The sequence below is a fragment of the Phyllobates terribilis genome, unplaced genomic scaffold (genome assembly GCF_046119375.1).
Source record: "Phyllobates terribilis strain yellow unplaced genomic scaffold, ASM4611937v1 Scaffold_5207__1_contigs__length_53452, whole genome shotgun sequence".
NCBI lineage: Eukaryota > Metazoa > Chordata > Amphibia > Anura > Dendrobatidae > Phyllobates > Phyllobates terribilis.
The window spans coordinates 13,991-37,280 of NW_027367955.1; the positions used below are offsets into that span (position 1 = coordinate 13,991).

At 37.6% G+C, this 23,290-nt stretch overlaps 1 protein-coding gene across 1 annotated transcript; it reads left to right on the plus strand.

Moving 5' to 3' along the window:
- The first annotated feature begins 901 nt into the window (after nt 1-901).
- Nucleotides 902-5,991, plus strand: LOC141249931 (uncharacterized). The gene is given in 10 exon segments (XM_073669822.1): nt 902-910; nt 1,197-1,202; nt 1,322-1,440; nt 3,113-3,357; nt 3,360-3,479; nt 3,482-3,568; nt 3,571-3,614; nt 5,427-5,673; nt 5,676-5,792; nt 5,795-5,991. Coding segments are annotated over 10 exon segments (1,191 nt in total).
- The last annotated feature ends 17,299 nt before the right edge of the window (nt 5,992-23,290 follow it).

Sequence of the window (23,290 nt, forward strand, 5' to 3'; positions counted from 1 at the left end):
ACTAGATCAGCAATTGGGCCGGTCCGCGTCGGCAGTCTCGATCAAGACATGTGAGTCTCGGTCGAGAACTTTTTCCCAGTCACTCAGAATCGGCGCAGCTCTCGATCACTACCTCCAAGTCGCAGCCGAGACTTTCATGTCGAAGCAAAACCTCGATCGAGACATTTGGGTCTCGGTCGAGACTTTTATGTCGAGGCAGAATCTCGATCGAGACTTTTGGGTCTCGGTCGAGACATCTTCTTCGTGGCTCTTTCTCGTCGTGGCGCCTCCTCTCGGACTGGTCTTCGGTCTTCGATTTTCTTATAAGTTTCCGAGACAGCTTGGCTTCGCCTCTCAGCTTCTCCATGGGTGTAGGTGTGGTAGTCTTCTCTCTAGCTCCGTCCCAAATGCACTAAAGGTGAGTACAAACAGGATCTCCATAATAAAAAACCACAAAACAACGCTTATGAGCATCCCGCAAATCCATAAGTGAACATCTTACCTGATTCCGGGAATACCACTCATAAGCACCTAAACACCACTAATCATAAGCTAATAGTCGCTAGTTAACACCATATAATAAGCTCCTATCACATATTTTGTTTAGAGACGAGGTTTATGTTTTTTTTAGAAGAGATTTTAGGATGATTTTTGAGCATATTGACTATGGTTACATGAGTTGTAATGATGGCATTTGATTTCTAACTACATTTGATGAGTTGAGAGCATTTCATGTTGAGAGATTAGAGAGTTGATTTTATAGGTTGGGTTGGTTTGGGGAGTGATCTTATTATTTGTTGATTCTATGTGATCGACTTTTTACTTGGGATTCTACATGAGCATTATTGTGAGATGAGTGGTAGCCTGATTCACCCGAGACGAGTAGAGTTCAAGTGTGGGGAGTTTGATATACACGTCTACGATGGATATAGTACCATAGTTTAACATATATTTAATGTTGTATTGAGGTGTATTGTTGTGTATTCGGTGTATATTACTTTACGACTATATTGGAGGAGAAGACCCGCACATTGAAGATCAAGAAGGAACTGAGTTTTAGGACTATCTACCGGTGGCGCCCGCATATGCACTTTCAACACTCGCTGATAGAGTTCTAGGAATTTCCCACGTACAACCGGTGGCGCCGAAGATCCTGCGGCACCCCGCCGATCGCTATATTTCAGACGAGATTTGTCCTATTTTCTACCTTTGCTTAGACTTCGGTTTGTTTAAGTTGTTAGTTTCGGATTCGGTTTTTGTTATTTAAAAATTAAAACTAGGAAGATAGAATATAGGATTTTGGTTAAATGATAATTTATTGGCCACTTATCATTATCTTTAGGTTTTATCTTGGGTATCACATATCATCGTTCATTCGTTGTTTTCATCGTTTAATCAGTTTATAGACTTTGTGCCGGAGTTCATAGTTTTCTTATCAAGACTTTGCTGTGTTAATCTCTGGTATAATTAACTAAATGTTATTTTTTAATAAAGTTAGTTGAGGTATTCAGTTGATATTGTTGTGAGTTTTTCTAGATTATTCATATGCAGAACTTGTATGTTTTTCTCTTGTGTTGAATTGTTGATAGAATATTAGTTGGATTCTAGATTGATCACCTAGGGTCGAATATTTCATAATGCTAGGATAGATTGTTATGTTAGTTACATTCTATTCCTTTGAAGCAAGCATATGATATTAGTATCTGTTTGAACTAGAATTTGTATGTAGAGAATTGCATTATAGGATTGCCGCTTCGTTATTTCTATATCCTAACATTCTTCATATTATTGCGTTCTTTAGTTTGAATCATAGTCATTCATCGTGTTAACTATTAGGACAAGATTAATATACTCTATTTGAGATTCTAGTTAATTTTGTATAAGAATACGAACAATTTGCATGAGAGTTTGATCTTGGAATTTCTACGATCAACATCACCACTGAATATTGAAACGCGACTTTACTAAGACTTTTTCTATAAACTGATTACATGTTTTTACTATTTTCTAGATTAGAATTATTATAACCCCATTTAACTATTCAATTATTTGATAGAAATCACTACAAAAAGTTGATAAAATTTCATGTGGGTTCGACCCTTACTTTTACTATATTCCTGCTTGTTAGGATTTAGGTTAGTTAGGATAAATAATTTTTGAGATTACTTGTCTCGCAAACTTCCATTAACGCGTTTTGTTCCCCTATAATACGATCAGACAAAAGTCTTGTTATTAGGTATCATTGTAGCTTAATGCAAAAATGAGGTCGTTGAATCAGACATGTACGGACGGACCGAAAAGGATGGTCGTCCATCACGCGACACAGATTGTCGCGGTCCATCCTCACATGACAACGCATGATCACCTCTCTTCTTCTTTCGGCCGACCAAAGGAGGTCCCAACTGTATCTCTGCTCGTGTTGCTTCTTTTGTAGCTAATTTCTCCTCCTGTTCTTTTTGAACGACCTATTCTGCTTTTTCTCACGACATCTCGCTTAACTTGAATTTATGTGAGAAGCCGTTTCAAATAACATTTTTATTTTTTTAAAAAATATATGTGTATGAGACGTTCCAAACAACGTCTCATATACAGGATTCTGACGCAACCACAACCCTCCATATGAGATGCCGTTCATATTCCGAATCCCCTAAACATTGATCATTTTGATATTACTTTGATCGAGCGAGTAAAATGGTAAAAAAAATTGTACAAAATGAATAGATTAAAAAAATTCAGTTTAATTCAAATACCTATTCATTTATTTCGGTTGGACCCGACCCATTTCTGTTGATGAATGTCGTATCACTTTGCAGTTACCAAGTTCTTTTAAAAAATCTTAGAATTTAGAAACCCACCCACAGAATTCATTCATACTTAATTTTACTCCCCAAAGGCAAAAACCAGTGAATCACCCCTTGTTTTCCACACGTGGCCCACAATTTGTACACTTGTAAGCCCCCGTTATTAATCAAATCCCTTTCTTCCCAACAAACCACAACACCAAAAATAGTAAAAAAAACACCTTGGCATTATAAATCAACCAGCCACACAGACTGACTCCATACAGCGAGTAAAATGGCCGTAACCCTTCCCTCTCCCTACTACACCCTAACACCACGTCCCCGTCTCCCAGCCACACGTATCTCCGCCGTGGCAGCGCCGCCCAAAAGAATCGTCCACCTGTACTACCAACATTGCCACCTCGACAGGGTGAGGTGATCAAGTCAATCGAAGCATGGGCAGGGGAACACGTAATGCCACTCCTTAAGCCAGTGGAAGAGTCCTGGCAGCCGCAGGATTTCCTGCCGGACACATCTCGGCCGTTGGATGAGTTCAGCGAGGAAGTGCGGGCCCTACGCGAGCGGTCATGTGAGCTTCCGATGACTACTTTGTGGTATTGGTTGGTGATATGATCACCGAAGACGCACTGCCCACGTATCAGTCCATGCTCAACTCCTTGGATGGGGTCCACCCTGAATCGGGTACGGATCCGGGTGTGTGGCTACTTGGGTCCGGGGTTGGAGCGCTGAGGAGAACCGACATGGCGATCTGCTCCGCTCTTATTTGTATTTGACCGGTCGGGTTGATATGCGTCGGTTGAGCGCACGGTTCAGTACTTGATCGGTTCTGGCATGGTAATCTATTCAATTCTCCTCTCGCACATTAACATTCATCTTGCATTGCTGCGTTCATCACCAATATTACTTTGTTATTCTTATTGGTTTTCCAATTTTTAGTCGGTCTACAAGAATTTGCCAGATTTCTGATGGGGTGTGGAGCCGGGATTAAGCTGCTGCAGTTAGAAAATAATTTAGAATTTAATGGTCAAGAAAATAAATTGTCTAGGTCGAAATGACACATAGGAAGGTAAATCTGATATTTTCATATTGAGATCGCACTAGTTTAATCAGAAAGTAAGTATTGTACCCCCTATATTCCAATTTGATCTTTCCACTATTTTGCCAAAACTTTTTGCCAAAACTTTCGTAAATTTCTCCGAATATACTTATATGAAAAATATAAAATTTAGATATTATTAAAGTACTTTTTGAAACTAATAAAACAGGGTCACACATAATTATTTCATATTTTCATATGCATTAAGAGAAATCGAGGAGGTTCTTTACAAGTATGAATAGTGTTAAAAAAAAAATAGAAGATTAAATTGGGATGGAGGGAGTATTAAAATACATGCATGTCTTTTTAAGTTACCTAATGAATCTTAGGATCTCATATATATATATATATTTTTATAAACTAGACGGAATTCTATCAACATGTAGACCCCGAACATCCCATTAAATAGGTGAGAGGATAAATGGATGAAAGGGAGTCACTCCCAGAATCGAATCCTCGATCTCTCGGTATGAGGTGAGATCCCAGCCACTCAGTCATGAGAGTTGACTAGGATTCGTATATTTGACACAGATTACTTTTATTGTTACTTTGATTGTAATTAGTTCTTTTTCTTTTTACTACCCCATTTTAATTTAATCTTTTCATTTTTTTAACACATTTACCAAGATTTTATTTTTCCAAATATTTCTAAATATATATTAATAACAATTATAATTTTTTTTCATATATTGTTAACGGTCTTGGGTGAAACAACCAAAACAAGATTACATATAATTTTTCATATACATCGAGAGAGAATATGAAAAAATTCTCTACATATATAACGGAGGGAGTAAAAAATTTATATTATATTATATTTTATTAATAGAGAACAAATAAACTTTTTGACAGAAAATTATTTGATATAATAAAGAGTAACATAAAAAAAAGGCAAAATAGCGAAAGTAATTTAAGCCCAAATATTAGATTTAGAAAATGGGTCGGTCGGGACTGGTTCAGTTCGGATTGAGCGGGTTCAAGTTCAAATCATGTTCGGATTGATAAATGTTCGGGTCGATCAGGTTCGGCTCATATCGAGTTTTTGATAGGGTTAGGTTGACCCAGCGAGTCAAGAATATTGTTTTTATAATTTCTTATAGGAATAAAATAATATTATTATATAAAAGTTTTTAAAAGTTAATATTATTATATTATTTAACTTATTTTTATTAAATTATTTTTTGGGTCGGTCCGATCGACGTTTTTCAGATCAATCAGGTTAAGTATTTTTTTGATCAGGTACTTAGCAATCAAGTTCAGGTAGGTCAATTAATTTGTTGGGTTGACTTTTACCGATCCACTAAAAAATCGTCAAATGCCACGTATAAGTGCGATACGTACACAAATGCTGCACAATACATACCGCTGAGAATTGATCAAAAGACATGGACAAGCATCTTCACATTTAACTTAAGATTAGCCAAACCTTCATCCTTTTAATTAGTGAGCAATAGAACCGGATTTGGGTACCAAAAATAGACAGACCGGGTTATAAAGTTAAGTGACTTGTTATCTGGCTGAGAACTGAACCACGAGAAAGGGGCGTGCAGGAGCCAGGCACAGGCAAAAGCCCGTACCTAGGGTTCATCTACACCTCCTTCCAGGAGCGAGCCACAGCCATCTCTCACGGCAACACCGCCCGCCTCGCCAAGCACCATGGAGACGACATCTTGGCGCGCATCTGCGGCACAATCGCGGCAGACGAGAAGCGGCATGAGCATGCCTACCAGCGCATCGTGGAAAAAGTCCTAGAGGTGGACCCCAGCGGCGCTATGGTGGCGATCGGGGAGATGATGAGGAGAACATAACCATGCCGGCCCACCTCATGTACGATGGCCGGGACCCGCAGCTGTTTGACCACTACGCGGCGGTGGCTCAGCGGCTGGGGGTGTACTCTGCTGCCGATTACGCTGATATATTGAGCATCTGGTGGGGCGGTGGAGGCTCGAGAAGGTTGAGGGGTTGACCACCGAGGGGAGGGAGGCGCAGGAGTTTGTTTGTGGGTTGGCAACCAGGATTAGAAGGCTTCAGGAGAGGGCTCAGATGAGAGCCAGCAAGATGAAACCCATCCAGGCTAGGTTTAGTTGGATCTTTAACAAGGACCTCACTGTTTGATTAGAGTTCTTTTGTGGTGGCTAAGCTAGCTGCTCTTTTTTGATTAAGATGTTCTTACTTTTGGTTTGTAACTTTGGTGATATGTAAAAGTAGATCGAAGGACCTTGTGCTTCCTTTCTTCGGCGAGCATGCCAGGGCCCACCTGGATGTACTCAATTAGAGTGTTAAAAGAAAACTAGTTTCTCGAAACTTTGTAAGGTACTTACAACTTACTTTTATCATATTATAAGTAATATTTATTGGTTTCAATCTTAGGCTTTTAATAAGGTTTGGATAGGCCCGATTAAATAAAGTATTGATAAACTCGAGATAGTTAAAAAAAATAGTTTAACTGATCGTATATAATCAAATTTATAGAGTTTAGTATCATTTGAACCTTACAAACTTAATTGATAAATAAGGTATAAAAGTTAATTGATAAAATAAGGTATAAATAAAACTAAATATAAGACTAAAAAACTTACTTGGTCCGTATATAACTAAATTACGAGTTTAAAACCACTTGGGCCTTATTTGTCCAAATAAGTTCAGTTGATGAATAGAATATTAATGAACCCGACATAGATAAACTTATTTGGCTCGTTATAATTAACAAAGGTTACGAGTTTTAAACAATATTGGTTTTATTGGGCCTAGTTCGCCCAATTATTCATAGAGTTGATAATCTCGTATTCGGACTTGACATAGTGAGAGAACAAGGATAAGCAATCCGGTAAATAGATGAAAGCTCGAATAAAGAAGTGATTGGGTCTATTCAACCCAATTACTCATTAGAGTAGATAATCTCGTATTCAAACTTGACGTAGTAATAGAACAAAATTAAGTTACCTCGTACATGATTTAAAACTGGAATAAAGAAGTGATTAGTCCTTATTGGACCTATTTGGCCCAATTACTGATAAGCGTTGATAAATTTCGTATTTGGACTCGACATAGTAACTTATTAAGTTACCTTGTAAATGGATGAAAGCTCGAATAAAAAAGTGAATGAGCCTTATTGAACCTAACTGACCCAATTACTCGTTATTAATAATCACGTATTCAGACTCGACGTATACATAAAAGAAAACTCGAATAAAGAAGTTTAAATATGTATTTATTTATGTGGAATCGAATCATGCAGAGAATACAGTCATTGTTTTCTACAAGCATAACATGGTATCCTAAGCTTTGAAACATATTCACATGGTAAAAAATCATGCAATTATCCCATTCTTTGAAAGATTTTCATGTGGTAAAAACTATGTCGTGAAAAGAAAGCATGGGTTAGGTCACTTTTAGTTTTTTATTGTTTTATATAAAAATAATGTAAGTGCTTTTGTTATTTTTCTGTAAATAGGATTCAACTGAACTTGCATAATTCACATAAGTCTCTCATCTTAATCTCTCACTTATCTCTTAATACCTCACATTCCAAAACTTTCAAATTATTTATCATGAGTCAAAATGAAGGTGACTTCTCAAATAATTTTAGTGATTTACACTCAGATGTATATAATACATTTCGTACAACATATACGCAATTCATATCCCAAGTTATGCATGGAGGTGCATCTACTGTTGATGTTGATTCACCACAATCTCAAGTTCGCACCATTACTGGTATCAAAAGGACCACTTGATGTAAGGATGAGGGTTTGATCTGATAAGTTCTTTCGTAAACACTAGCAAAGATCATGTTCTTAGCACTAATTGTAATGGATAATCATTTTAGGGATAATTATACCACATGTCACAAGAACAAGTGAGATACTCATCATAAACGATCCATGAAAGTTTTTAAAGAAAGATGAGGTAATTAACAAGGATGTCAACAAGTGTATGGATGCTCTTTGAGAAGCATTTGGGGGAAGAATTTGTGGAGAGTCAAAGGATAATATTATGAGGAATGCCTATCAGACTTTTTTAAAGGAACAGAAAGAACACTTTATATTTGAGCGTATATGGGAGCATCTTCAATATGAGCCAAATCGGATTTTCCCCCTCAATATCAACATGTTCATAGCTCAAGAAGCTCAAAATGATCAAACAGGTTCCGATACTCTTACAAGTGGTATCACATGTGTATTTGATCATCCTATAAATAAACATAAAAAAGCGCAAAAGAAGGGAAAAAAACATGACATCTTCAACTCATCTTGAAGATGATGAAGTTGATATATATATAAAAAAAAGAGCATGAATTGATGGTGGAAAAGGAAGCAAGAAAGACGTAGAATATTAGGCAACATGGTCTAGAGATTGATAACAAGTGGCAACAATTTCAATGTATGCAAAAAAAAAAATTGAACACCGCATGAAGAAGACATCATGAATCAAATGATAAAAGAATTATCTGCTAAATAATTTTTCTGTTATGTACTAAGGAGTTATATTCTTGTTTTGTTGTGTGTTTAGGATTTTTTTTAAATGTTGTTATCATTTATAAATAGGTATTTTTTAATATTTTTTTATTTTGCTTGCATGTTTTAATCTTGTAACACATGTTTTATTGTGCTTTGTAGCTAAATTTTAATGTAATGCATTGCTATCTACTTGGAGTGTTACAAAGAGACGCTTTGATATGTTAGATTTACTATCATTTTGCGTGTCTATATTTCAATACAGAGATAGATATCAATTGCTTTATGCAAAGAAATTATGTGGTATAATACGTGTTTTGTTTTTTGACTAAATTTAGAGATTCTTTTTCTATCATTTTATCTAGCTAATTTTAATTGATTTTTTATGAAAAAAGAGGATGCTTGTGTATTTTTAACTAAACATAGTGCTATCATTTTGTTTGTTTACCTTTCATGCAACAAACAATTGATTGCTTTATACCAAGAGAATATGCAATACCATACTTGTTTTTTTTGCTAAGTATAGTTTTTTTTTTTCTATCTTTAATACAGAGAAAGCTATCATGCTTGTTATTTTACTAAGAATATAGATTCATTTTTTGTCGTTTTGTATGGCTATCTTTAGTATAGAGAAAGTCACCATGCTTGTATGTGTTTTTCTACTAACCATAGAGATTTCTTTTCTACCGTTTTGTGTTATTATCTTCAATACGTAGAACGTAACCATGCTTTTTTATTTTCTAATTGAGCATATACTCTTTTCTAATACTTTGTGTGGTTATCTTTAATATAGAGAAAGAAACCATTCATGTCGTTTTACCAAGCATAGATATTTTGATGTGAAATCACCCGGATCTTCGCCAATAATGATTCAAAGAAGGCGCGCTTGAGGATGGAATACCCAAGCTTGTTATTTTCTCTCGGTGATTGGTGTGGGTGATGGTTGATTTTAGTAGGAGTTAACCAATATAATAAGCAATCCACACAAATATTATAATGACTTCTCTTTCCTTGGATAAGTACACCAATATAATACTATTATAAAGCACGTATTAATAATATATTTTAATTTAGTTATATTTAATATACTTTTCTACTAAAGTGGTGGTAAACCAAGCATTAATAGCGGCTCTCTTATAAGGTCAATTACATCTCTGCACTACTCTTTGTCTGTTCAAGTTTGAACAGTACGTCTGTCCAGGTTTTACCTTGTCTCATGTCTTTCAAGATATTAATCAAGTTGTAGATTGCATTGCGAAGCTTGGTTTCTCGAGACGCTAGCTGCTGTGAAAGTAGTAATTAGATCTCTCTGCTCTCATCAGGGAGGATGCTCTAGGATGGGCCTACTCGCATCATTATGCTATCCTAATCCTATCCGTGCATCATCTTTTTCCGAGTGTAGTAGAAACGGGTTGGTACCGTGTTAGAATTATTACTGGTATGTAATATGGCGTTTTAATACGCATCTATATAAATCTATAAAATATTATATATTATATTTATACTATTTACCGAATGAATATTTTTAGTTTAACAATACATTAAAATTTAGTTTAACAATACCATTAATATGGACTGGTACCATGTTGATCAACAATACCATTAAAATTTACTTTGAAAATGTGTGATTTTGTTTTAGTCCAATGAATATTTTTAATTTCCTTTTATTTATCCTGAGAAGCACACGTTGGAGTTAGTCCGCCATTTTTATTAACAGATTTCATTTTCTTATAGTTTAGTCTGAGTGTGTCTTCGGTGACCGCCACTAGTTGCATCCGGGAAAATCCAGTAACTCTATTGGAGGGTGCCAAAAGTGGATAGGCGGGCGCCGTCGATAGATCACCTAATACTCCTCCAGCTCCTTCAACTTCATCTTCATCTTCAACGTCATGCGTCTCCTTCTCTTTGTCATGGTCCATATATGAATCAATGTACTGCTTATATTTGTACTGGTTTTATTGGCTGATTAGTACTGAGTTTTATGGGCCGCTTAGTGGGCCGTTATTGTTGTTATTTCCATATTGTAAAATGGGTGAACTTGTGTATGGTCTCGAGGCTTGTATAAGATAAGAGAGTGATTGAGAATGATCATCAGAAATCATTTACCCAAACACTGTCTTCATCCCTACCTCCTTCCTTTCTATCTCCTTCCCTCTCGAAATTCAGTTACACCCATTCTCGGTTCGTTACATTGGTATCAAGATCCATTGAACTGGCTATGGCAGACAACACTCGTATGAAAACGCTAGAAGAACACTGGAAGCACACTGACGCTCAACTCACAGACATTCAATAGTACGTATGTCAAAATCGGGAGATGGTGACCGCAACACAAACACTCATGGACGATACTAAGCGAGTTCAAGATGATCAACAACATATACTCGAAAACATTACAGAGATGGTTTGCTCATTGTTGCCGAAGGCTTCCTCAAATTTGGCTGAACAGAGGCAAGCAGAGGCACAAGTAGCGGGACTTTACCAACGACAGATGTTGCCAATCGACTACCAGAGCAAGTGACGCCACCTCGAATTCCAGAGCGGCAAAATCCAGAGGGTTGTCCTCCTGATACAACGTCCGTCGATGGAGATCGAGTGCAATTCGCCGAAAATGATGGACGCGCCAATTTTACTCGCCTTCCTAAGGTGGACTTTCCGGTTTTCGATGGATCTAATCCAAGATCGTGGATCCGTCGTTGCGAGAGGTATTTCCTGATCTTTCAAATACTAGAATCACAGAAGTTTAGCTTGGCCTCAATGTATATCTGTGGAAAGGAAGAGATCTGGTTACAAGGATTCTTGTTGCAGAATTCTACTGATTCTTGGGAAGTATTGACATCGGCGCTGCTCAGTCGGTTTGGAGATCTTGATGGATCTGATGTGGTAGAGGAATTTAATAAACTTCATCAGCAGGATGATCTTGAGGATTATACTGAGAAATTTGAGGACCTCAGAGCGAGTATGCTCCTATTGAATCCACACCTGTCATAATCTTTTTTCATCTCCAGTTACATTAGTAGTTTACAGAATGAGATTAAACATCTGGTGCGCCTTGGAAAACCAGTGACGCTTTCTTCTGTGTTCGAACATGCCAGACTACATAATAATTCAGTCCAAGCCATGTTAAAATGGCGTAAATCGTAGTGGAAATCAGCACCATCTGCAACCGGTACTCGATTCACCAACCTGAGAACAAATGGCCTAGCAAGATAACATTGCCAACAACATCAACCGTATATGTGGGATCGTCTTCTAGATCAATGGATCAAACTCTAACAATCTCTTATGACCTCAAAGAGTCACGTAGAGCCGCTGGTCTGTGCTATCGCTGCGGGGATGAATACTTCGTTGGACATCGTTGCTAGAACCAATCTCTACAAAACCTTATGGCATCAACATTAGAGGAATCTGAGAATCAGGAGGAGCTAGTGGATCTAGTGACCCAAAATTCCGAAGATCACGAACCCGAAATCTATGTGCATGCACTAACTGGGAGCAGTCCTTCTAACACCATCAAGATTCGGGGAATAGTTTCAGGGAAGCAGATCACAGTATTGATCGATAGTGGAGCTACTCATTCCTTCCTGGATCCTCGTGTGCTATCAGGTACTACATTTGAACCGACTTCTTCATCTCTTATGGAAGTTGCTATGGCGAATGGATACAAATTATACAACCAACATGTGTGCAAGGATTTCAAATGGGAAATGCAGGGACATAAATTTGTCTTCACTCCCAGACTTCTGAAATTAGGTGGTTGTGATCTGGTTTTAGGGGGTGACTGGCTACGCGAATTCAATCCAGTACCAAATATTGAAGAACTACTCGATGAATTACAAGGTGCGGCTTGGTTCTCTAAACTGGATTTACGAGCGGGTTATTAGCAAGTGCGGATGCAAGAATCGGATATTCTAAAGACGGCTTTTCGTACACATCATGGGAACTATGAGTTTAAGGTTATGCCCTTCGGGTTAACCAACGCTCCAGCGACTTTCCAGTCACTTATGAACTCAGTATTCCGGTCGCTTCTAAGAAAATTTGTCCTCGTATTTTTTATGATATATTGGTCTAAAGCCCCACATTAGACACTCATTCTTGACACCTACGCAATGTGTTGTCATTGCTCCGCCAAAACCAGCTTTATGCTAAGAAATCTAAATGCAGTTTTGCTCAACCGCAAGTGGAATATTTGGGACACATTATCTCAAATTCTGGGGTAGCTACTAATCCTTCAAAGATACAGGCTATGCTGGATCGGCCGGTACCGAAATCCATTAGAGCTTTACGAGGATTTTTGGGATTGACGGGGTATTATCGCAGATTTGTTGCCAATTATGGGCCGATTGATCGACCATTGACCAAGCTATTAAAGAGTGACCATTTGCATTGGACTGCTGCAACCAAACACACTTTCAATACTCTCAGACAGTTGATGAGCAGTGCTTCTGTACTGAAGCTGCCAGACTTCAAGCTGCCCTTCGTTTTAGAAACTAATGCTTGTGAAGTTGGCATTGGTGCCATATTGATGCAGCAGGGCCCCCCAATTGCATATATTAGCCAAGAGTTGCACAGATCAAATTTGTTAATGGCGACATATGAAAAAGAACTGCTGGCTATTTTATTGGTTTTCGACAAGTGGCGTCACTACTTGGAAGGTGCCCACTTCTACGTACGCACAGACCATCAACCGCTACGCCATTTGCTGGACCAACGCCTCACTACTCACTTGTAGAAGAAAGCGTTCACAAGCTTCTCGGCCTCTCTTACTCTATATCTTACAAACAAGGGGTCGAAAACAGAGTCGCCGACGCTTTATCTAGGCGTGATTTTGAGCTGAATTCAAGTGCCAATGCCATATCTGTCATTATTCCCAAGTGGATGAATGATGTATTGCAAGTTATGAAGCCGATCAGTTTATACTGGATTCACTTGCTGCTGCTTCTGTGACACCTACGGGTGATTATACTGTGACACAGGGGTTACTACGCTTTAAGGGACACCTTGTAATTGGTTCTACAACAACTCTCAGAGATCAATTATTTATGACACTTCATGTTTCACTAGTCGGGGGTCACTCTAGGATTCATGGTACGTACCAACGCCTCAAATCACTCTTTTATTGGCCAAATATGAAGGCATCTGTGGCAGATTTTTTGCGTGTTTGTACTAATTGTCAACAAAACAAGGCTGAACATGTAAAATCACCTGGATTGCTCCAACCCTTGCCTATTCCAACTACATCTTGGAAGTCAATCAGCTTAGATTTCATTAAAGGTTTGCCCAAATTAGATGGATTTGATACTATGCTGGTGGTGGTCGATAGACTCACAAAGTATGCCCATTTTCTTCCACTAAAACACCCATTCAGTGCCGCCAAGGTTGCCCAGTTATTCATGGACCATATATTCAAGCTACACGGTTTGCCAGCGAACATTGTCTCAGATAGGGATAAAATCTTCATTAGTCACTTTTGGCATGAGCTTTTTACGGCAATGGGTACCAAGCTGAATTTATTGACCGCTTATCATCCGCAATCGGATGGGCAAACGGAGCGCGTAAATCAATGTCTAGAAGGGTTTTTACGCGCCATGACTAGTGACAGACCGCAGCAGTGGGCGAGATGGCTCAGTTTAGCTGAATGGTGGTACAATTATAACTTTCATACATCCCTCAAGCTCACTCCTTTCCAAGCGTTGTATGGGTATCCTCCTCCACAGTTGGGAATCGATACTTCTTCGATTTCTACAGCTTCAGTGGACGATTGGTTGCATGATCGCGCATCCGCTCTTGCTCAGTTTCGCCATTATCTTCAACAAGTGCAAAACAAAATGAAACAATATGCGGATGCCAACTGCAGTGAGCGTACATCTGCAGTGGGAGATAAGGTTTATATGAAGCTACAACCTTACCGATAATCAACCGTGGCTTTACGCAGAAATTTGAAGCTCTCATCGAAGTTCTATGGGCCTTTTACAATCCTATCTAAGGTTGGTTATGTGGCGTATCGTCTTCAGCTTCCCCCAGACTTAAAAGTTCATCCCGTATTTCACGTATCTCAGTTGAAACCTCAAATCGGTCCAGATACTCCAGTTTCATCTGTTCCACCATTAGCTTCTCAATCTGGTGAGCACATTGTCTTCCCAGCAGTTGTTTTAGATACATGAATATCATACTCTCCACCTGGCAATCCTATTACTGACTGGTTGATTCAGTTGACCAATCTTGACAAGTCGGAGGCAACATGGGAGCCAGTTGGTCATATACTGCAGCAATTCCCTTCGTTTACTATCCGGCCTTGAGGACAAGCCATCTTTATGGAGGGAAGGATTTGTCATGGGCCATATATGAATAAATGTACTACTTATATTTGTACTGGTTTTATGGGCAGATTAGTACTGAGTTTTATGGGCCGCTTAGTGGGCCGTTATTGTTGTTATTTCCATATTGTAAAAGGGGTGAACTTGTCTATGGTCTCGAGGCTTGTATAAGCTAAGAGAGTGATTGAGAATGATCATCAGAAATCATTTACCTAAACACTATCATCATCCCTACCTCCTTCCTTTCTATCTCCTTCCCTCTCGAAATTCAGTTACACTCGTTCTCGGTTCGTTACACTCTTCTCTTCTCTTCTCTTCTCTTCTCTTCTCTTCTCTTCTCTTCTCTTCTCTTCTCTTCTCTTCTCTTCTCTTCTCTTCTCTTTATAAACCTCAAATAAGTAGCATAAATAAGGTATATATGGTCGTAAAGCAATACGTACCAAATACACTATACTACATCGCAATACAATATTTATATATGCTAACTCTATGTTCTTATACCCTTCGTAGACGTGTACATCAAACTCCTCCCCCACATTTAAAGTAGACATTGTCCTCAAGTATGGACATAATAGATAAAGGAAAATAGAAAGGTACCCGAAAGGTAAGGTGAAACTCTCGATGAAAGGAACTCATAAACGCTCCTCGTCATCTTTAATTGAATCTTGTGGTTGAAATAGTTTATTGAATTTAAGGTGGATAGTACTCGAAAAGATTGTCGAAAATGAAAGGAATCCGACTCAATGTAAAGTAGGCGAGCACAATGGTGACAATGGTGGAAAACGGATCTCCGAACGAGTTGTGGAATCATGAATCATGCTGTTTTTGAGTAGTGGTAGACAACAAATTAACTCACCTGACTTCAAGATGGTCTTTAGTGCTGAAACCTCACAAGAGATTTCCCTTTCAATTTTCACTGGAGCAACTCTTTCTTTTCTGCTTTCACTCCCTCAATCCTTTTGACCCATATAAACACTCGTTTCTTCTCTCAATTTATTTTCACTCATTTTTTTACTGTCAAATACTTTTGAAAACGCTCAATTCTTTTCCTCACGAAACCTCACATAATTACTCGTATTCAAAAAAGTTCAAGAGATCAGGAATTATTCCTCAAAGTATCTAGAAATAGACGGGCACCAAAATAATAATAGAAAGCTCGACCAAAAGACTCTACAACTCAAAAATCAAAATAAACTAAATTAGGAATTACCTACGTCGGGTTGCCTCCCGATAAGCGCTTTGGTTTATGTCATGGTTCTAGATCATTATAGCTCAATCATCATGGATTAATCTTGATCTTCATGTTCTGCGCCAACCTCTTCTAGTGGCGTCCGCCTCCAGCCATCGGCGGGCGCCTATGGTTGGCTGAGCAAAACACATGTTTGCACTTCAACCTCTCTTTGCATGAACCTTTGTCTTCATCTTTCGTCTTTTCTTTGGTTCTTCTAACATCTTCTAATCTTCGTCTTAGTCTTCTTTGCTCGGTCTTGATCTTCACTTGAACTCTTCAAAGTCTTGAAAGCCATCAATCTCTCTAAATAACTTGATCTTGCACATGTCAATTTATCCAAATCTGTATTGAAGTGGCTCATTATGTACCAAAATACCATCAAATCCTCGAGTTATAGACGTGTCATGGACGTTCCTATCAAGTCCCCAATGCCCAAACATCAGAGGAGACCTTTGGAAAAGTCTGATCAAAGTTTGATAAGTTGGGACCATTTCCAAGATTTATTCTTATTAATGCTTTCATAGTTAAAGAGGCTGGTTTCTTTTAGGCATGTTTCCTGTATAATATTGACCCAAATATTCCCAGGCTCTTCCAGAGTCTTTCATAAGAGTTTTATTAATAGTGCTTTATTCATCACTTCCGCTTTCCTGATATTAATGCCACCCTTTTCTTAGTAATACAAATCTTGTCCCATCCGATAAATGAAGAGTGATTGTTACCTTTATTCCAATAGAAAATTCTATTAGTTTTATCAAGTTTATCATGGATAGATGTGGGGAGCATGAAGCTTTGCATGATATAATTTGGTTTAGTAGATAGGTTTTCTTTAATGAGGGTCACTCTTTATTCTTGTGATAATGATGGGGCTTTCCATTTTGTTCGTTTATTTTTAGTGGAAATTATTATTTCTTTGAACGTGTCTTTACTGACTTTCCCATTTATGTTTGGACAGCCATGGTACTTATCCAAAGAGGATGTAATTGGGATATTAAGGATCGATTGAATAGTCAATTTAATTTTGTTTGTAGCTTTTATTGTCGTTTGGAAGGATGATTTGTGATAGTTTACATGTTGTCCTGAGATTTCACAGTGATCATCAATAATTGTTTGTAGTGTCTGGCAAGATGATTGTTTTGCCTTGCAAATATAAAAAATGTCATCCGCAAAAGAGAGGAAAGGGATGGTTATTTTATTTTTAATGACAGGAAACCCAGTATTTTTATTCCAATTACTCTCAAATTGTAATTTCCTAGCAAAAACTTCAGCACAAAGAGTAAAGAGGAAAGGAGACAACGGTCCCCTTGCCTTAAGCCTCTTTCTGAAAGAAACACCTCAGTTGGTCCATTATTAACAAGGACAGAAAAGGAGACAAATGTAACACATACCTTTATCCAGTTAATAATCTTGCCATGAAATCCAAACTTATTAAGAACCTCAAATAAGAAATTTCATTCGATTTTATCATATACTTTTTCCATATCAAGTTTTACCGCCATCCAACCTTCTTACGCTTTTCTATATTTGAAAGAATGAAAAATTTCATGAGCAATCAAAGTGTTATCTTGAATATCTCTATCTTCTACAAAGCGCCTTGCAAAGGGTGTATGAGTTTCTGTAAGATCAGCTTAAGTCTATTCGTAAGAATCATGGATATTGTTTTATATAATATTGAGCAGATACTTATTGGGTGATAGTGATTTGTACTAGAAGGATTGCCGCATTTAGGGATTAATGTGTGATTAATTTGTTTAAGCATCTTTTCCAAGTGGAAGAAGCTCTTAACAACTTCAATCATCAGCGGTCCGACAATGTTCCAAAAAAATGACCGACAAACCATCCAGCCACAGAGATTTCTGTGACCGATACCAAAGATTGCTTGTTTTATATCTGAATTTGTGATACCTTTCATGAGATAGGTGTTATCTTCACTATTGACTTCATTTATGATATTTCCAATAAATTGTTCGAGTTTAATGTAGTTAATTTCTGTTCTAATGAATTGTTTTTAAAATCTTTTTTAATTTTGGTCCTAATATTTTCATGCCCAATAATGGCATTACCTTCCATAGTGTGAAACTCTCTAATGATTTTTCTATTTCTTTTTCCTAAATCCCACCTTATGAAGTGTTCAACACTTGCACTAAGAAGGTTGTTGAAAGTGCTTATGTTGAATTTAATAGATTCTCTGCAACTAACCGTCTACAGGACCCTAGTAAGGGTGAAGGGAACATTGTTTCCATATCTGATATGGATACTGATGTTGATGTTCCACCTGCAAATCCATCGCATGTGATTCCACTAATTCAAGATCAACCTCAAGTTGTTCGAAATGTTAATTCTGATCATTTGGATGCTACAATTGATGAAGAAGACGAGCTAATCAATTCCTTTGTTGAGGTGTGTCTTGAAAAGAACATCGTTCCTATAGCCTCTTCATCATCTAGAATGCTTGTTACTAACAAATAAAAGAGGATAATCAAAGCTCCTGTAAGGTAGGGCTTCTAAGATCAATGCTATTGTGCTGTCAATCCTTTTCTTTCTCTTTCAGAACTAAAGAATATCATGAAGGATGAATACTGGGTGATAGATATGCAAGAAGAGCTTGTCGAGTTCAAAAGGAACATGGTATGGAAATTGGTTCCTCGTCCTCTTGATCGACACATCATAGGAACTAGGTGGGTGTTCCGTACCAAGCTTGATGATTCTGGAGCCGTCTCAAGGAACAAGGCCCACTTGGTAGCTCAAGGTTACAATCAACAAGAAGGCATAGGTTATAATGAAACTTTTTCTCCCGTTTCTTGTCTTGAAGCCATCAGACTCCTCATTGCATATGCATATCATCAAGGTTTTAATCTATTTCAAATGGATGTGAAAACGATGTTACTCAATGGTAAGATCAACGAAGAGTTCTATGTCAAGAAAGCTCCGGGTTTGGAGGACTCCTCCATCGAGATCATGTCTACAGATTGTACAAGGCTCTCTATGGTCTCAAACAAGCTCCAAGAGCTTGGTATGAATATCTTGCAGATTTCCTTCTCAAGAAAGGATAAAAGAGGGGTCAGGCGGACAAAAAATTGTTCCTTCTGAAGAAGAATGGAAGCATCTTGGTGGTTCAGGTATATGTAGATGACATTATCTTTGGTTCCACTAACTTGTCTCTTTCAGAAATATTTAAGGAGCTTATGTGTAGCAAGTTCAAGATGAGTATGATAGGAGAACTGTTGTTCTTCTTAAAGCTTCATATTTCTCAGAAAAAGGAGGGTACCCAAATCCATCAATAGAAGTACTTGAAGGAAATGCTAAAGATGTACAAGATGGAGAATTACAAGCCAATAAACACCCCAATATCTCCAGTAACACATCTAGGACCAGATCCTACATGGAAGAAGGTTGAAGAGAAACTCTAGCGAGGTATGACAGGTTCTCTCATGTGTATAACGAAAAGTAGGCTAGAAAATGTGTTCTATGTATGTTTGTGTTCAAGGTTTTAATCAGATCCAAGAGAATATGACCTTTTGTTGTGAAAAGAATATTTAGATACATCAGGGAACATAGTCCCTTGGTATATGGTATCATAAGGAGTATACAATGAGTCTCATTGTCTATATCGACGCAGGTTATGGTGGATTTCTTTTTGATAGGAAAAGCACCTTCGGGGTGGCACAATCCTTTGGTCCTTGTCTTGTTTCTTGGGGTCAAAGAAACAGAACAATGTTGCTTTGTCCATAACTGAAGCAGAATATGTTGTTCTTGAGGCATGTTGTTCTCAACTCCTTTGGCTCAAGCAACAACTTGGAGATTTTGGTATGACTTTTGGTTTTCTTCAGGTTCTTTGTGATAATACAAGTGTTATTAATATTTCTAAGAATCTTGTGCATCATTTTAGAACTAATAATATTGATATAAAATGTCATTTTCTTAGAGATCATGTTGAGAAAGGGAACATTGTAGACTATTGTAGAATTGATGATCAAATTGCTGACATATTCACTAAAGACTTGAATAGAGAACCCTATGAGAATCTAAGATTGTTTTTTTGGACTAATAATTGTCTAGACTTGTTCATTTGACATGTTCTCTTGACTTGTACTGGATTGAATTGTGCTTTACGAAGGCCTTGCATGCTAGGTAATATTTCTCGTAAAGCATGCTACAATTCTTGGCTTTAAATGTGTGTATTTTGAGTTAATTACAAAATAGAGTCTTCCTATTTTAGCCCAAAAGTAGACAATCTAATCACATTTTTATCCTATTATTACAAGTTGAACTAATGATTGCGTACTAAGTTGTCCCTAAGCCTGATTACTCGATCTTGCTTACCTAAGAACCCCTTTTAGTCCACATCTGGGAATCAAACTTGTGGTGAAAAAATATCCTACCTTGATCAATAACATGGTTATCTACTCTTCATTACCATAAGAACATATTTCTTTATACAAAATGTGCCCATGTTGTCCCTGTTTTATAGTACTATAATACATGGTAAGGTTCTATGGATATTTCTCTACGAACATAACAATGTTCTTTTGTCTTCAACGGCTATTATTCTGCAGAATTCCTGAGACAATGATGAGTTATCTATGACCATTTTGTGATTGAATTCACCTGATTTGATTGGTTTGTGGTTTGTTCGAAGCTTCCTTGTGTGGTAACGATTTTCTTTGGTATTAATTATCATAGCCGCCTACTTTACATTTTGGCATGATATCTTTAATCACTCTTTTTATGGAAAGTCGTATCTTGAACATACATATTTGTTGATCATTTTGAAGAGATTCAAGTGGTTATATAAGGAATCGGGTTGATCCAATATCTTCTACCGCTTACTTGCCTTTGAATCTTCCAGAATTTCCTTGATAAAGCTATCCAGATTTCTTGTTCTCTTCATAACTAAAATGGCCTCAAATAAATCATTCTCTTTATCCGAAGAAGAACACACATTCCTCAAAGCCTTTCATAAGCAAAAGGAGTCATCTTCTGCATACCAGTCCCTTGCTACCATCAAAACTAATGGCCGACGCAATGATGATAGGCTCTTCAGAACACACCTCTTATCCAGACAAAGAAGCGATCAATGTTGAGCAACTGTCCTCCTCTAATAAGGGGTCAGCCCATTCTCTACCGATCTAGATGCTAAACTCAACTCTAAAAACCATGAAAGAAGATGAGAGGAAGAAATCCATGAATTTCTTTTTGTAAACTCATGAAATTGACTCAAAATGACATGGAAATGAAGACTTGAAAACTAATTTGAAACAAGTGTAATTGAATAGGAAATGGATAAGAATTGGAACCAAATCAAACAATGAACAAACTAATAACCTCCATGGCTAAGAACCTGCCCAAATTATGAAGAAACCCCAATTATTATAGATAGAAAAGAACCCAATCAAACAATGACTCAACTCGTTATCTAGATAAAGAAGAACCGAGCCAAATGATGAATGAACCCTCGTCTCTACTACCTTAAACAACATCCTTGATGATGAGGCACAAGGAGAAGGCTTGTGACGACTTGGAACACAAATCTCAAGGAAGGGATAGACATATCCAAGAACAACCAAACTAACATCTTCAACAAATAGATACTTCTCTTCTCTCAAGAAGGTCTCTTCCATGAGGCAAACAAAGATTCACATTTTCACTCAATTCTGCCTACCTTACAAGTTCCAAGACAAGTCCCTTTCATACTCCTAAGAGAGGGGAAAAACACATAAGAATATTCTAGAAGACACAATCCTAAAGCCTTGAAATAAATGAAACAAATAAAACTTAAAAAATAATAATTTCATGAGTTACATAAATATCAATCTAATCCACAAACACAATTGAGGCCTTCATCTTCGTGTCTTCTTCTTGTTGCATTCCAGGGTTTAACATGATCTCGTCTTCAAGATTAGAAATGGTCTTCATGTAAGAGTGGTGATGGTGATTATGTTCCCACATAATTCTCCCTTTCTTGAAGAGCATTCGTCCGCGAATCATAGCCTTGAAGTGGAGAAAGGCCAAGTAATGTTGCGGTTGTTACAACTCCTTGACTCCCCTATTAAATGTATAATTGGTAATTTCTTTTTCTTCAAATCAATGCTCGAAACTGATCTTGCAAATTGAATGCTCGAAACTACTCTCATATGGAGAAAACGGCTCCTCTTAGACTCCATAGACGCATTCCCAACCAAGGTGTAGAGATCTCGATCCGGTGGTGCTTGTGGTGATGATGTTGGCGTTGACCGGCTCTACTACCAATTTGATATGAGGTCAGCTCGTTCTCTACCAATCTAGACGCCAAACTCAACTCTAAAAACCATGAAAGAAGATGAGAGGAAGAAGGACACGAATTTCTTGTTGTAAACTCATGAAATTGACTCAAAATGACATTGAAACGAGTGCAACTGAATGAGAAATGGATAGAAATTGGAACCAAATCAAACAATTAACAAACTCATAACCTTCATAGCTAAGAACCTGTCCAAATGATGAAGAAACCCCAATTATGATAGATAGAAAAGAACCCAATCAAACAATGACTCAACCCATCATCTAGATGAAGAAGAACCGATCCAAATGATGAATGAACCCTCGTCTCTACAACCTTACACACATCCATGGTGATGAGGCACAAGGAGGAGGCTTGTGACGACTTGGAACACCAATCTCAAGGGATGGATTGACATAGACAAGAATGAACAAACTAACATCTTCAAAAAATAGAGACTTCTCTTCTCTCAAGAAGCTCTCTTCCATGAGGCAAAACAAAGATTCACATTTTTACTCAATTCCGACTGCCTTACAAGTGCCAAGACAAGTCCCTTTTTATACTCCTAAGAGAAGGAAAAAGACATATAAGAATATTCTAGAAGACAAAACCCTAAAGTCTTGAAATAAATGAATGAAATGAAACTTTCATGAGCTACATAAATATCAATTTAATCCACAAATACAATTGAGGCCTTCATCTTCATGTCTTCTTCTTGTTGCATTCTGGGGCTTAACATGATCTCGTCTTCAAGATCATAAATAGTCTTCATTTAAGAGTAGTGATGGTGATGATGTTCCCGCTATGATACAAATTTGATACGGGTTAGCCCGTTCTCTACCAATCTAGACGCCAAACTCAACTTTAAAAACCTGAAAGAAGATGAGAGGAAGAAGGCCATAAATTTCTTATTGTAAACTCATGAAATAGACTCAAAATGAAATAGAAATGAAGACTCGAAAACTGATTTCAAACAGGTGCAATTGAATAGGAAATGGATAAGAATTGGAACAAAATCAAACAATGAACAAACCCATAACCTCTATGGCTAAGAACATGCCCAAATGATGAAGAAACCCCAATTATGATATATAGAAAAGATCATAATCAAACAATGACTCAACCCATCATCTAGATGAAGAAGAACCGAGCC